The following is a 16,545-nucleotide window of genomic DNA, read 5'->3' as shown; positions in this document are numbered from 1 at the left end:
TGTAGTTATTGCAATTTTTAAAACTACTCAAGCTGTAGGAGCTCACTCAAATTCTTCCAAATTGAACCAACTTTCATCTAACAGCCAGACTCTGGCTCCACTAGAATTCATCACCTGAAAACAATAATATCCTAGCGCCACAAACCAAAAACGTTTCTGAAAAAATGCCATAAAAAGTTCAAGAAAACGTTTCTCATCGATTGAATGGAACAGAATATATATTTGAAATGGTGTGGTGAAGCACAAGCCCAAATGTGTTTTATTCTTTTCTCCTTCTCTGACCACTCTCTACTATACAAACGGTATATATCTGACAGCGTGGTGCAAAGGCAAACAAGACAAAAACGGTGCGGAAAAAGGAAGAGAGAAAGGAAAAGTCGGTCGATTGTTATATATGTTTAGCAGTTAGGAGAAGAAACAATATTGAAGAATATAAAACATCTGCTACCAAATAGTCCATAGAGCCAGCAGAGCCAATATGCTGACACCGGTGATTTGTTCTGAAAAGAGAAAAATGAGAAATCATATTTATATGTCTGTTATCTATCTATCATTTCATATTTCTTTAAACTCTTTTCCTCTCTAAACCTCTTATTTTCTTACCTGAGATCTTTGAAATATGATATCGTATTTTCGCTTGTCCCTGTCCTTTCGATCCGAAGAGATTCATATTCACTGAAGTTCCGATTCCTTCAGCAGCTCCTCCCGTTTCATTTCCTGTTATTCTGAATCATATTTTTCTTTTTCCATGTTATCAAAACTGGCAACTAACACAGTGCTCATTGCAGAGTATCCCTTCTCATTATATACGGTTATTGCCAGAACTTGCTCGTTGTAAATTGTCACAGACTCCACTGTAGTTGAGAAATGACAAGATTGATTACTGCCTAAATCATCATTATTCAACACGAGAACAGTTTCAGCCAACACCCACTCAGTGTAAAATTCCAGTCGGGTGTTGCTTGTCCGTCAAGAAAACTCGGTGTGAATACATATCCCATTCTCTCGTCGTCACCCACCATATAGAAGTTTGCTTTAAATATTAGATTTCGGAGGGATCATAAACTATTCTGTTACCTGGAGTATTTTTGGAGAGAACCATATAAACTGAGCAGTCAGTTAGTTCGACAGTCACTTGGGATGTTGGGAACTGTTGAGGAAATAACATGTCGAGTTCAGAACTTGGACTAAAAAACAATGGTGGTAATCAACTTTTTGTAAAAGTCTTGCTCACGTATAAGTCAAAAGATGTTTTGAAATTGGGGAAGGTGACCCACTAATTATTCTCATTTCACATGTATCGCTCCACTGAAAACCAAGAATTTTGAATTTAAATTGTTTCTTCAGATTCCAATACCCTATCTTCATAAACCTCAGCATTGTTATATAAAGTTGATTCGCATCTTTTGCAATAAAAGTGACTGCAATTGTTTGATTAATCGAGTCCAACTGCCCTCCATATTGATCAATCACCACTGCTGCTTGGTACTTCCGGTATCCAGCGATGTCTGAAAACACATCAGCTGAAACAACTTTCAGAAAGAATACATACTAGATTGGATATTTGCGATAACATTGGAGTAGACTACTTGCTTAGTTAGACCAATTACTGTTACAGATTGATTGGAGGAGATAAATGGGACGACAACGTGACTGCTCATTCTGAAATTTTGAGATTAAAGTCATCTGATTCTCAGGGTTTCAGATGCCAAACCTCCCAACAACAGGACTACTTGTATCCGGACCATCAAATATAAAATAGCTATCAAATCTATCAAAAACATATCCAGAATGAGCAATGTTTAAAGCAATTCTCTCCTTATCGTCTACTGCTGTAAACGTGATAGCCTTCTGTTGAATATCCATGCAATCCACGTTTTGACCACTTTCATTTTTATGTAATTTTTCAGACCAATTTGAGTCAGGCACTAAAAAAAGCTCAGTATATAAATGAAAAGAACATTAAAACAAACTTTCTAACCATTGGAATACAAGTAATGCTCTAGATCTTCCTTGAGGTCCCGTAATGATTCGAACATGTCCATGACCGAAAGTGGCAAATAGTTCGTCATTAGCAATGCTTTGTCTGAAAATAAAAAGAGAAATCGTGAAGGAAAGACACTGAGAGTAGTTTGACTGCTATATAAATTTAAAAAAGTTCGAATTACACTGTAAGATTCCTCCTGTATCCAACTGAATCCACGAACTCAATCACATCTTTATCAAGCAAGGAATTGATCACGGATAATCGAAGATATTCGTTTTTTTGAACGAAGAACTGAAAAAATTGGAAAATACAGAATATTCCCATAACTCGATTATAATCATACTGGATATGTACAAGTGAAATTCGCACTTATTGCGAACGGAGCTGATGAGTTTTGTGGAACATAAATTGTTGAATTTATACGAAATAGTAATGGGTCTAGAATCTGACAAGCTGAAATTAGAAAACAGTTTCAAAACATTCATCCATCCAGTATCCACTCACGGAACTCAACGTTTTCTGAGGAAGAAACACAACAAATAGTATAGAAAATAAAAAATAAAAAAGTTTCAGATGATGGTTTCAACGTCATTGTTGCAAGACACACACAGATTACACCCGTGTAAATTATCAGTTGAGTATGATGAATTGATAACGACTGTGGTCTCGTTTCATACGGAAATGGGGAGAAAAGAGAGCAGAAAGTGGTTTGAAGATAACTTTTTTTTTACTTTTTAGTTTCATTCATATCATATTTTATTCGTCATTAACAAACAAAAAGAGAAAAAATGTTCCTAATTCAAAAAATTAATATCTAATATCAATTCATATGCCTCGAAGTGCTTGATACATTCCATATCATTACAGACTGTGCTCCATGTAGACTCTTCAATTCTACTTTTTTGAATCCGAGCAACAATCGAACACCCTTATTGATTCTTTCATTCATTTTGAACATTATGAACCTGAAATCCAAGTTTTTCTTAAAATATAAAAGTTGCTAGAACTTACCCCTCCAAAGCTCTTAGAAAAACCATAGAAAATGATAGTGTGAGAAATTGAAAAAACAACACTGGAAATATTTTGTAGGTTACAGTAGTGTTGAGAGTGTCGAGTAGTATTAGCATGTTTTGGGTGAGAGTTTGAAATAAGATCTTCTTGTTTTTGGAGCGTCGAGTTGTGGATTGGATGGTGGACATTGTATTCTGGAACTATTAGAGGGATCTATAGAGAGTACAGACTACAGTTTCAGTTAAACTGGGTGGTGAAAGAATTTTCTATTGTATAGATAGAACCATGGAAAGTTTGCTCTAATACAATATGAGTTTCGCGTTATCTGAATCAAACCTCAAGCTTCAAAACAATAAAACCAATGACGCAAAACAAGAAAATAGTGAACATGACTAACCGAATCGGCGACCAACTTGAAAAACAATAAAATACCACAACCACTTGTAATAATTACAATTATAATCATTGATACTATAAATATGGAACGCCGAACTGAGGTACAAAAACTCTGTTCAGGTAGCCAACCGATGTCTTTCAGACTGTACAGATAATGGCAATCCTCCGGAAAAAATGCTATGAATAAGAGAAAAGATAGAATGAGACAAATCACAATTCCGACCTGAAAATCAAAACAGAAAATAATGAAATTCCTTGTTGCAACACTCACGTTGCTCGGTGCAAACCGATATGTTCTATGATAGAGATGTGGAAAAAAGACGGCAAGAACTCGATTACTTGTCAGAAGGACTTGTGATAATGGACCTGAACATTTACTGAGATTAGTTTGAACGATTGATCTGTCTCTCACCTATACTCCATCCAAACCAACCAACTAGTTGACCCATGAATGCATTGAACATGTGAGGTAGAAAATAATAATTTCTGGAAAAAGAAGAGTTCGACAGGAAGAATAAGAGGAAACCCTTACAAAAAAGTGACTGGAATTGGCCAAAAAAGATATCCAATGCAGACGATGTCATTACCAAAACTTTTTGTGCAACATATTTTCAGAAACCCATCTTTCTTTTTGACTCGTAATAGGAGGGATACAAAAACTACCGTGTTGAAGAAGGAACCAAATAAACTAACCTGAAAAATTGATAATTATAATATATATGTGGACAAGTGGGTCTAGCGGGCGTCGGCGGGCCCACCCATGTCCGGGGAGTTAAGTGTAATGTCTGTTTGGTGAGGGTAGCGGTGTGATAAGCTATGCAAGCAGATAACAGTACACGGTTTGAACGAATCCCAATTTATTGAAAGGAATATAAAGGAACAATTATTATACGAAAGGGCGGTCCGATGGAGCGGCCGAAGTGATGTTCCGGGATTGATTGAATTTTAGGGAGAAAAACATACGAAAACCCTTATGAGGGGAAGACGTTTTTGGAAGCAAATATACACACTTTTACACTCAGTCTTACCTTTCTGTCCGTGTTATACGGATTGAAGAGCGTCAGTGAATAGCGGGCACTGGACGGAATTTACACCGTCACGGGACACCGCGAAAAGTAGTGAATAATTATATAATTACCAAGTGGTATTGGAAAACTCGAGTGAGGGCGCGCGGTCGCCTTATATAGTCGACTGCGTGGGTGCCCCTCACTGCGTGGGTGCCCGCACAAAAGCGCGGGCATTCAAATATAATTATTGTGAGTGTGGTTTGCTTTATGAGCAGTTTTAACGTAATTTAACACGGTAAAATGGGAAATATAGTAAACCGGAAATAATAAAAGCATTTAATGACTCTAGTTTTGTGGGCAAAACCTTAGGGAGTCATTAAAGTGCTTTCAAGTTGTCAAATGAATGCAAAGCATGGTACAGTTGACAACACTCCGGGGGGGAGGGGCGCGACAGGATTTTAATGTCGGCTGTATGAACATAGTTGATGTGAGTTGCTTTGGCTCGTCTAGGATGATAATCCCTGGAGCGGCCTTCCGGCAAATTCTCAGCACCGTAATCTCTGGCTATGTCAGGCAGAGTGTTCTGTGGGTCTTGGTAGACTCCATCCTCCGGACTATATGTATCCTCCAGAATGAGATTTTCTGGATTGGTGGATGTTCCAAGTTGTGTTTTATTACTCTGCTTGTGATCTTCCGGCTCATCTGCAGCAGTTCCTTTCTCTGCTGGATGATGTGCTGATTTTTCAGCTATGTTCGGAAAGACATTTGCAGGAAATAGCTCTGGAGCGTATTGTTGTCAAGTGATTCGAGGGTAGCCGGTGTGGGTAGAGCGGTCTTTGAGTTCGTATTCTCTATATGACCAGTTACTTCTCCATCGTTATTACCGGTATCGTTAGACTCGATGTCTTCGCTCATATCCTTATGACATTGGTGGTTCAAAGATGTTAGTTCGAGCGGAATGAGCTGACATACAGGTCTTTCGAAGAATGTGCCTCTGCACTTGACAACAGCGGATCGGATTTCTCCGTCTCTTGTTGATTTATTCACCTTAGTGATAACTCCTAGCGGCCATTTATGTCTTTTCAGTAAGTTGACTGAAATAATGACTAGCTGTCCGACTTCCGGTGCCAGTGTAGAACATCTTCGGTTCTGATGCATGGCTTCTCGTAGAAATGTGAGATAGCCGATGGACCATAACTTCCATAGCCTTTCCAAAGTTTCCTCCAGGTTGTTTAGATGAGCTCTGACAGAGGCTTCGGTGACACCTGTGGGGTTTGGAGGTTCGTCATAATCTGATGGAATTTCAGTCATGACGCCTGGGTTGAAAAAGTCGAATGGTCTCAGAGCGATCAGATCTCCTGGACTACGGGCGTGAGGGATCAGCGGTCTATTATTAATCATTCCTTGAGCTCCCGAGATTACATAACTCAAATCGTGGTATTCGTATACACGCGATCCGCATTCTTTTAGCACTTGTCTTTTGACAAGTTGGACTATTCGTTCATAGATACCTCCTTGCCAAGGGGCTAAAGGAGTGATGTATCTACACGTGATAGATGTTGTCGCTAAGAATTGCGTTAGTGTATTAATGTACACGAAGTGGTCAATATCCTTGTTCATTATAGCAGCGCCCAGCTTGAATGTACCTGCATTGTCCGAGTAGATTTCTGTCGGTACTCCGACTTCTTTGAAGATCATTCTCAGAGTTTGACATATGTCTCGGACTTTGCATTTGGTACAAGCCTTAGAAGCGCTCCACGCGTAGCTAGACAAGTATAAATCAGTACATAGGCTTTTCCGTAGCTTTTTCCGTCGTCTCGGTGATACACAATATTTCCATAGTAGTCGAGTCTGACCTTGGAAAACGGTTTTGATGGTGTTGTTCTGCAGCTAGGCAGAGTAGCGGTAAAGGGGTAAGCGAATGGATAGCCATTTGTAATTTTACAGGCTACACACTTTCCGATTACTTTTTTCGCCAACATTCCATCTTGAGCGGTCCAATATTTGGTTCGCAACACTGCTCTGGTATAGTTTCCAGGCAGGTGACCGTTGATTTCACGTGTTTCGAGAACGAGCATTTTAGCTAATTGGTGGTCGTGGTGGATCAGGATTGGCCGATGTGCTTCCTGTGGAAGAACCGGGCTGTCAATCTGTCTCTGTACACGATACAGACCATCGGAGTCCATGTAGGGGCTCAAAGAGGATGGGAATTTCAGGCCGAGATGTTCTGCGTCCTTGTAGTGCTCCTTGCTGATGAGGTATCTTGCGACTTTTGCCTGATGTACAGGATCTTCAGAAGCGGTGAACTCTTTCATCAGGGGAGTTTCCCATTGTTTTTTCTTCAACGTTTTACTGACTTTAAGCTTAATAGCAAAGATATGTGAGTCGTTGGTGGTTCGAGAATCGAAGCCTTGAATTGACAATCGTGTCTCTTTTAGTACTGCCAACCTCAGTTGTTTTGCTTTTAATTCGAGAATTAGTGATAATGAGGCTCCAGAATCAACCAATGCGAGTATGTGCTGGTTGTCTGGTGTCTCAAGACACATGAATGTTAAGCGGTTATTGATATCTGCAGCGTTAGCTGTTGTAATATGGTGAGGTGGGCTCGTACGAGATACGAATTGTACAAAGCGGTCGATATCGTATTCTTCGATAACCGATGTAACGACTGTTTGTTTGAGAGAGGTGTGGTCAACCACTGTAGCGGGTACAAGCGTACTATGAGCGGCTTCAGGTGAAGTTTGAGCGGTAAGAGCGGTTTCAAGCGGAATAGGAGCGGATGAAAGAGAGTATTTATTAGAGATGGCTGTTGGCAAGTCAGCAGTTGGCACGGAGTTCGGTACTTTTGACCCCGTGCCTGCCGTAATGCCATTATTGAGAGTCAGAGGCTCCGGGGGCACGAAAAAATTTGACGATTGGCCGGGCTTCTTTTGGGTAATTTTTTAGATCTCTATAATATTCTTTCTTTGGACATCCTCCCATGTGATGCATGCCACTGCAGTATCCGCATCGGTAATGGGATTTGCATTTGGTGATGTCATGCTTGAAGTTGCAGATTGGGCACAGCCCACGCTCTTTCGCTGCTTGTCTGAATGCCGAACTTGACAGTGGGCACCTGATCGGGTTATGAAGGCCGTCACAGGCTCCGCATCGATTATCTTCCTCATTTTCGAATGGGAAGGAGTGGGATAGTAGTGTCAAGTTTACCCCTTTTTCCCCTGGGGCAAAGATGCCGTCCAGTTTCACCTTTGTGGCAGTATCATAGAATTGATTGCCGTAGGCGGTGGGATTGTATGCCAGTTGTGGCGAGGGTTTGGGCTTGTTCGCATTTGGCAGCGGTTGGCCATTTGAGTTTTGAGTGGTGGCTGGGGAAGCCTTTGTGTAGTTGATGGCTACATAATTGGTAGGTACTTCGTTAGCAGCTACAGGAGTGGTCTGACTGATAATGGTATTTTCCATTTCAATGTAGTCGATACACTGCCTGATGCGTTGCAGTACTTGATTTTGGGTGACTTTATTGCCCATCTTGGTCAAGTAACTTGCGATCTTTGCACGCATTGCTGGTGGAAGTTTTCCTACGATGATGTGAATAGTGGGCTCATCATTTTCTGGCAGGTCCTTTTCTCTGAGCAGTCCGAGTATCACCGTATGGGAAGCAATGTCTAATCTCATCTGTTTTGTACTGGACTGATGGAATGGCAACTTTTTGAGCCTGTCCAGGAGATTGTATTTGTCATTGCATTTCCCGTAAACGTTTCTGAGGTTGCTCAGAGTGGTCTCGATAGCTAGCTTGGAGTCAGTGGACTGATCGATGCATGGAGCGGCCTCCCCTTTCACCAATGTGGTGAGAATGGAATATCTCATGTCGTCATTCAACTTTGGATGTTTCATGACTGAATTGGCAAATGTTTTCTCGAAAATGTCGAGTTTGCCAGTGCCGTCAAAGGCTTTGATGTGTTTTACTAGAGTATCAAGACTGATGTCTGTAAGGAGACTGGAGTGACTTCTATGGACGAGAGTGAGAACGAGATGAGGAGCGGGATCTGGAGCGATTGCGGTGTCTGTTGTCCGATTTGGACTTTGACTTGCCGCTTGGCTCATCTGCCGTATTTCCTTGATTCTCGTATTCTCTTATGAGTTCTTCAGTTTCTCCAGAGTGACTAACTGAGTCCTCTTCATCCTTAATCAGCTCTTGTAATCTTTGCTCTAGCTTTTTGTCAACCAGGGTTTCAATCTTAGCATGACTCTTTGCCAGTTCTGCAAAAATAGCATTGTTGGTCTTATTTTGAGTGCTTTCGATGCTGCTGAGTTTGTTCATGACATTCATGAGCAGCATCTCCTGGCTAGACGGATTTGCCTGGGTGATTGTATTACCCTTAATGGATTGGTTTGGTTGGCTCGTTGGAGTTGGTGCTATTGGTGCCGTAGCAGACTGAACACTCGCATTTTTTGCGATATTTTGGTTCGACTGTGTTGGGACCGATTTAGCAGTCGGGTCACTGTGCCTGGCGGTATGCTCGTTGTTTGCCAGTATTTCACTGGATCTTTTAGAGCGGGCTTCGGCGAGATCCATTTGGGTCTCCTGACGGAGAAGTCTTTCTTTTTCCAACTCCAACCGTTGTCTCTCCGTAGCCATTTGGGCTAGGAGTTTCTCTTCGTTGTTGAGTTTCAATCGTTGGACTTCCTCCTGAAGTCGACGGTTTCCAGTTTCCGCCTGCTTGAGCATCGACTCGTTATTGCTCGAGATGGGCTCTGGCAGTTGGTTTGGAAGGTCAGATGACGTTTCGTGATAAGTCGAGCTCTGAGAAGAGTTGCTATCCCGATGATCAGTCGGTACAGCGTCTTCGCTGAGAGCTGAGTTCTCATCTGGAGACTGATGTTCTTCTCCGTGGTCACGGTCATCCGACAGTGTCGAATTTTCAGGATTCGGTGAGAGGTTTTCGATTGATGGATTGCTGGTTGTCAGATAATTTCCAACTTGTCGGCGTTGTGGTTAATCAACATAATAATGTCGTCCACATGTACCTGAGCAAGATGGTTCTTGACGTCCGACATGTATTTCTCTTTCTCCGGGGATGCTTGCATCTCCGGATCCGAGAATTTGGTCTTGATGTATTCACCCAAGTTCTGGAGAGCAGCTGATGTTTTATGAAGATCTTCTAGGATCTCCTCTGCGTCAACCAGTTCTTGTTGGTGAGTGGTGATATGTTCCGCATGCGGATCTTCGAAGAGTGCAATCGCATGATCTGAACTTTCAATAAGTTCGCCAGCGGTCTTGCATTTTTTCGTGATCGAGGTCTTGAGCGGACCCACGATTCTCTGAAGCAACGAGGTTGCTTGGAGAGGTGGAGAGACGTGTCTCATGCGAGTCGAGGAGTTCCCACGAGAGGACTTTCTCGGCGTATGGTCTTCTGGAGACGTAGAACGAGAGCGATTTTGCTGGTTAGGCAACATACTTTGGCGTTATGAACGACTGGAACAACAGGTACCTGCTGAAAATTGACTTTGTTATCTTTGAAGGGGCTAGCATTCCTTCGCAGAACGTCGTCGTTTGGTGGCGAGTATGTTGAGCCGCTCAGCAAATCACTTAACGGCTTCGTAAGGCCGGCAGTACTTATGCTTAGTGAACTATGAGCTCGCGAAACTCGTAGTTTGGTTTGTTCGTAATTGGGGGGTTGTAGTGCAACTAGAATGAAGTTGTAGAGGCAACCATATAGGGGGGGTTGTAGTGCAACTAGAATGAAGTTGTAGAGGCAACCATATAGGGGGGGTTGTATTGCAACTTGTGTTAAGTTGTAGAGGCAACCATAATGAGACAATGTATGCCTGATGTTGTTAGGCTATGTGACTTCGAGCGTTAGAGCTCGTGTATCTACATTATTAGTCGTATTTCGACGTGAATTAGTAGCTTTATTGCCTTTTGTGGTTCGTTCTCTGATGCGAGAGCGTTTATGTGGGACTTTTATAGTCGGTGACCATGAAGGTGGTGAAACCATGTTCTTCCGCCTTTGTAGGTATTCTCCGGGAGGGACTTTGTCTGTCGTAGCTGGGCTATCGAACAGCTCGTGAGCGGTCGGCGAAAAGTTTTCGAATCGTATCTTTTCGCCTCGGGCTCCTCCGGTTATCATGTGTTCATCCATGATGTTGCGGATGGCTGGATTGTCGATATACCCCGTAGCTGATAGTATGACAAAGATGTCTCCTCTTCCTGCGACTTTCCCAATGACCGCATCTGCTTTCAGCAACTCCAAACGGACTAGTAGATTGGGTTCTAGTCGTGTAGCGGCCCCTGCTAGAACAAGTACGGTCCAGATATTCTCGAAGTAAATTGATCGAGTGTCTGTCGTGGGTCTTGTAGCGGTAGTTCTCCGATCCTGTCAGGATGTCCTGCATGGTTTGGATGCGGAGTACCATAGCTTGGTGGCTGATTGGAGTGGTCTGATTCACCAAATAGTCGGATGCACGGAGTTGTGCATGTTGCCGGACCACCTGTTGACCGATCATTATGGGTTAACCACAAATTGAGCGGACTCTCTGGCTTATAGCTGCCTCTTAATTGTACTCGAATTGCTCTGCACTTGTGAGAGCTGTGTTGCGAGTGTTGAGAGGAGCGGTCGGGTCTTGCCGACTTGCTGGTGGAGCAGTAGTGGTGGTGACAGTTTGGTGGTGGACACGTACTGGAGTGGTTTTAGCTGACTTGCGGTGATCAGGTGCAATATGTTTTGCATTAACTGATTTGTGCGACTATTTGGCAGCTTATATAACCTTGTGTGCGTGTCACCGTGTTACTGTATATACGTGTTATGTTTTCACGTTTATTTGTTTTTGGCAATAAAGTTTTCCACGTAACGAAATATTTCTAAGGAATATTATGCGTTTCGAGTGGAGAGAACTTTTGGTACACCGTGGATCGTTATGTCTTATATGATTGTCTCAATGCACAGATCGATGTCCTTTTAAGATGTATTGTCTTGTCTTTCAGCAGCCTACTGAAAGTGAAGACGTTGAAGTATCGATACCGACTTCCGACTGCTGAGGGTCCGCTATGTACCAGATGGCCGTCCGGCACGAGCTAACTTTCAGCGGGCTGTTTCTCTAGCTGCCACTTTAGAGCCTTATTCTTTTAGCTTCATAAACTCGTGGTATAGGGAATGAGCAGTCGTTAGTTCGGGTCTTGTGAGGGGCAAACTCATTTGAGCCTGACATTGTCCTCAACAGATATATCGACCACGATACGTGATGTCTCTCGGTTCTTCCGTACGTAACGGGGTATAAGATTCCGATTCTAGATGAATCTAGGAACAAATGTAGGTATACGGGCACTTAGCCGCGAAGTTTTTTGCTTAGTGGCCAGACTTTGACCAGGGCTTATCTGATCAAGCTGGCTCAACCTCGCAATTATGCGACGTGTCACCTGTGTGATGCTAGGTTGGGAGCTTTGTCTGGAATTCTCCTGGACAAGCTTCCTGGCTTTCGCATGTGATCTTGTGGTGACTTTACGTCTTATGAGTGTCATTAAGTGAGCGGACTTTGGCTTAAAAATGAGCTTTGGTCATCTGACTGCACTTTGACTATTATTTTTGTTGTTTTGGAGCAGAGAGGATTTTAGAATAATCGATATCTCTGTTTTCGAGTGTGCGCAACGAGGATATTCTCCTTAGTTTGAAGCGTCTTTTGTATACTGGAATCTTTTGTGGAGGTATCTCTGACGTACTTTGCTTGTATTTAGCGGACGTGTCTGGATTCTTGCCCATCAGAAGTTCAGTGATGTATTCATCTACAGTTTATAGTGTGCACTTTGTGTCTTTTTAACGGGGTTATGGCTCATTTGAGCTCCCTGTGAGTTTAGATGGGCTTGCTGCCGTAGCGGTCTTATGCTGAGCGCATCATCTGATGTATCTTTTTTGAGCGGCCTCATTGAGGTATTCACGCTATCTTTTGGAATTGCAGGGACCTTAACCGGTTTGCTGTATTATTTTTTTGGGCTACCTCGATGAGGTGTTTTAGCCATCTTTTAGAATTGCAGGGACCTTAATCGGTTTGCTTTGTGTGGGCGACCTCAAATGAGGTATTCAAGCCTTCTTTTATTATGGCAGGGACCTCAATGAGGTTTGCTTCTTTTCGCGTTTTTTTTTTTTTTTTTTTCATAAGTTAGCTGGCGGTGTCGATAAGTGTGTTGTGAGCGGCTCTCAGTACATGTCACCCAAACTGCGATGTTCCACAAAGAGAATCTGTAACATAGGTATAGCATAGAGTATAAACTCTGCATTATGTAAAGATATCAACAGGGTTATTGATGTTAGAGTGAACATGTGTACGGAGCGAGGGGTGAGACATGTCATAAATTACGCCTTCAGGCACATGTGTGGTTATACAGAGGAGTTATTTAATGGATGGATGTGAAGACCGTCGGGAGAGTGAGCCGTGTAGCGGACGAATCTCTGGCCAACAATAGGGTTGCTTCTCTCCTCTGATTCCATTGGTTATGAAGGTGGCTCGATTGGCGAGCGGACCTCATCTCTGTAAGAATGCGTTGTTAATATCCGAAATCAGCTCAGTACAGTACCTTTGAGTGTCTCAATATCAATGATGAGTGACTTTAGGAGGTTCTTGATCTCCTTGAGATCTGCTGAGGTCGAGCTGTCAGCTGTCGAGTGGTCGTCGAGCTGGGGAGTCCCCATGATAGCACGAGTGAACGCTAAAACGACTTTGGTTTATTTCGGATATTTATTGATTTCCTCTACTTACGTTCACAACGGTCTCGGATCTGTTCGAGAAAAGATAGCGGCCCACGTGTTGACGACGATGATGTCGATGTGGTTGACATGGCTTCTTTTTGTCGAGCACTTGATATGAATTCGCGTGGTGTCGTATTGACACGGAGCGGTCGAGACGTGAACTGAAAAAATTAACTGTATAATTGATTTTCAGTAGAGTTGAAAGAGAAACTTGAAATTTTTCGAGAAATTTATGGATTTTTCAGCGAAAAGTGTAGAATTCTGACTGATTTCGACTTAATTTTCATTGAAATGTAATGAATTGTTGCGAAATTTGGCTAAAATTAGCATCTTTTTGAGCTATGATACTCTGTGTCGCTATATTTTCGAAATGTTTCGAAAATTTTCGAAAATATTCCTATTTTTACGGAATTTCGTGCGAAAATCGATAAAAACTATCCAATTTGGACTGGAATTATGCCAGAACTTTGTGATAGTGCCACATTTGGCTTCCGATTGAAGGAATATAGCGGACTGAACGAGTAGTGGCTCATTTTTCAGAATTTTCAGAGGTTTTTCTTTCGAAATCACGCATTTTTCCACTATTTCGTCGATTTTTGACGGATTTGTAGCGGACATGGCGTTGAATCTTGTTAATATTCACATATCGGCACTATTATTAGTCTTGGTGACTGAAATGTCACACTTACGACTGATTTCGCCAGTTTTTTGGCTTAAAAAATCAATTTTTTGGCCAATTTATGCGGTTTTTTTTCGTCAAAACACGGAGGATTTCTCGAGAATTTTTATATTTTTCAAGGAAATAATGGACTTACACTCGTTGACTCCTCGTAGGACGGAGGAGCGGACGCTGGTTGGCTCATGGTTGACGATGTCGTCTGACGTGGAGCGTTTCGCGTATGTGGAGTGGTCGTTTGTGCCATTTCCGAGTTTTGACTCATCTGAAATTGACGATTAATTATTCTACGTGGGAATAAATAATGTTTTTCAGGGAATTTATGCGAAAAGAGGTAAAATTTTGGTGTGGGAAGGGTGAAAATGCGAGAAAATTTTTAGGCCCGACGCAAATTGCGTCATTGCCGCCAAATGTGTGCATTACACCTCAGTCCGCGAACACCGCGCCTGCATTCGTCTACCGTAATCCGCGGGAATTTGAAACTTATTGCTCAGCCTTAAATCGACGAATATGGATTTTTAGACAATATTGAGCGGAATTCGCACGGAACGGAGAGAAATTGGCGATTTTTCGCTAGAATGAGCGGAAATTATTTCCGATAATAAGCATTGACCGATAAAAGGGTTTACTTTATGATTTGGGGAGCATTGACTGAAACAGTTTACTCGACTTTTGTGAACAGGGACCATCGGAGGTGTGATCGAATATGTTTGGGCGACTCTCGTGGAGTATTCTAGCCTCTTTTATATATTGGGCAACTCTTTCAGAGCGATTAAGCCATCTTTTACTTGTGGGCGACTCACTTTAGAGCACTTTGCCATCTTTTGAGTATTGGGCTACTCTTTTTAGAGTAATTTGCCATCTTTAAGTGTTGGGCGACTCGTTTCAGAGTACTTTGCCATCTTTTCAGTATTGGGCGACTCGTTTTGGAGTATTTCGCCATCTTTTTCTGGTGGGCGACTCTTTTAGAGTATTTCGCCATCTTTTCAGCGAAGGTTCCTGTGGATTCAACTTCGAATATGTGCCTTTCGGCGAAGAATGCACGTCGCCCGATGCCAGCGCCGATGGACAACGCCGACTTCGGGTTTCATGTATAGAAAATTCCATCGAAATTTGAAAATTAGGGGGTTCAGTGACCGAAATAGTGTTTCTGAATGCCAGAAAATCACAAAACTACTCGCCTACAGACACTAAACTACCGACAGGGTTCTGGTTTCATTTTATCCGCGAAAATCGATAATTTCGGGATAATCCACCTAACATTCACCTTTTTAGGGGTAAATGAACCGGTTCTATGCACCATGTGGACAAGTGGGTCTAGCGGGCGTCGGCGGGCCCACCCATGTCCGGGGAGTTAAGTGTAATGTCTGTTTGGTGAGGGTAGCGGTGTGATAAGCTATGCAAGCAGATAACAGTACACGGTTTGAACGAATCCCAATTTATTGAAAGGAATATAAAGGAACAATTATTATACGAAAGGGCGGTCCGATGGAGCGGCCGAAGTGATGTTCCGGGATTGATTGAATTTTAGGGAGAAAAACATACGAAAACCCTTATGAGGGGAAGACGTTTTTGGAAGCAAATATACACACTTTTACACTCAGTCTTACCTTTCTGTCCGTGTTATACGGATTGAAGAGCGTCAGTGAATAGCGGGCACTGGACGGAATTTACACCGTCACGGGACACCGCGAAAAGTAGTGAATAATTATATAATTACCAAGTGGTATTGGAAAACTCGAGTGAGGGGCGCGCGGTCGCCTTATATAGTCGACTGCGTGGGTGCCCCTCACTGCGTGGGTGCCCGCACAAAAGCGCGGGCATTCAAATATAATTATTGTGAGTGTGGTTTGCTTTATGAGCAGTTTTAACGTAATTTAACACGGTAAAATGGGAAATATAGTAAACCGGAAATAATAAAAGCATTTAATGACTCTAGTTTGTGGGCAAAACCTTAGGGAGTCATTAAAGTGCTTTCAAGTTGTCAAATGAATGCAAAGCATGGTACAGTTGACAACATATAGGAGTGATTTTTGTTTGAGCTAGTGCTACGGTATTCAGATTTTACGTATAATTTCAGAACTACGTCGATTTTACAAGTCGAAATTTAGTTCGTGACTTAGGTGAAATTCGGTAGATTTCAGTTCGAAATTCCTCAACTCTTTCTAGCCCTATGAGAAAAAAGTATACAACTGAAAAATTGAAAATCTAGGTTACTCTATAATGACATTTTGTAACACCGTCCCACATTCTCTCTTACAACGAAAAAACTCACAATAGTCAATAGTATCGCAGAAACAATTCTCACATTATCACTGGGTTCACCTGTGGATAAAAACTCGTCTATACTCATATCTGGAAATGGGTGAAATATAAAAGACGGAATAAAACTCGGTAACAAGAAATCGGGAAATTCGATCAGGAAGCGGCGTGAGTTATATGGTGCGTAGAGAGATTTGTCTATAAATTTCCCGGCACAATCAGAGAACTAAAGTAATTGGCAGTTTACGAGAAAAACGAAATGGGCAGTGACCACTTAAATATTAAAAGAACATGAATTAAAGAATTCTTGTTTGTTCGTGAGAGAACGTTGAACACTGAACACCCGATGTGTTGACACTTCTTTTGTTCTCATTCTCAGAGATATATACGTAATGGGAGGAACTGAAAAAAGAGCAAGTTTCAGTTTACAATTCTGAGAATCTAGACAAACTTCAACACAAAATGAAA

The 16,545-nt window shown here is 42.1% G+C and overlaps 2 protein-coding genes across 2 annotated transcripts; both read right to left on the bottom strand.

Moving 5' to 3' along the window:
• Positions 1-444: 444 nt before the first annotated feature.
• GCK72_017776 (uncharacterized protein) lies at positions 445-2,579 on the bottom strand (the record flags this gene model as incomplete). The annotated part of the gene is made up of 12 exons (XM_053732249.1): positions 445-500; positions 604-725; positions 773-887; positions 935-1,033; positions 1,078-1,187; positions 1,373-1,508; positions 1,553-1,662; positions 1,715-1,928; positions 1,974-2,086; positions 2,169-2,278; positions 2,331-2,440; positions 2,492-2,579. 12 exons carry the CDS (start codon positions 2,577-2,579, stop codon positions 445-447), a joined length of 1,383 nt encoding a protein of 460 aa, XP_053581162.1.
• Positions 2,580-12,787: 10,208 nt separating this feature from the next.
• GCK72_017775 (uncharacterized protein) lies at positions 12,788-14,636 on the bottom strand (the record flags this gene model as incomplete). Its single annotated transcript, XM_053732248.1, has 5 exons — positions 12,788-12,921; positions 12,968-13,099; positions 13,150-13,300; positions 13,955-14,080; positions 14,619-14,636. The coding sequence occupies 5 exons, from the start codon at positions 14,634-14,636 to the stop codon at positions 12,788-12,790; spliced, it is 561 nt and encodes a 186-aa protein (XP_053581161.1).
• Positions 14,637-16,545: the final 1,909 nt, after the last annotated feature.

This window comes from Caenorhabditis remanei, chromosome V (assembly GCF_010183535.1).
Source record: "Caenorhabditis remanei strain PX506 chromosome V, whole genome shotgun sequence".
Lineage (NCBI taxonomy): Eukaryota > Metazoa > Nematoda > Chromadorea > Rhabditida > Rhabditidae > Caenorhabditis > Caenorhabditis remanei.
Note: the sequence above shows the minus strand (reverse complement) of the source record. Positions and strands in the feature narration are given on the sequence as shown.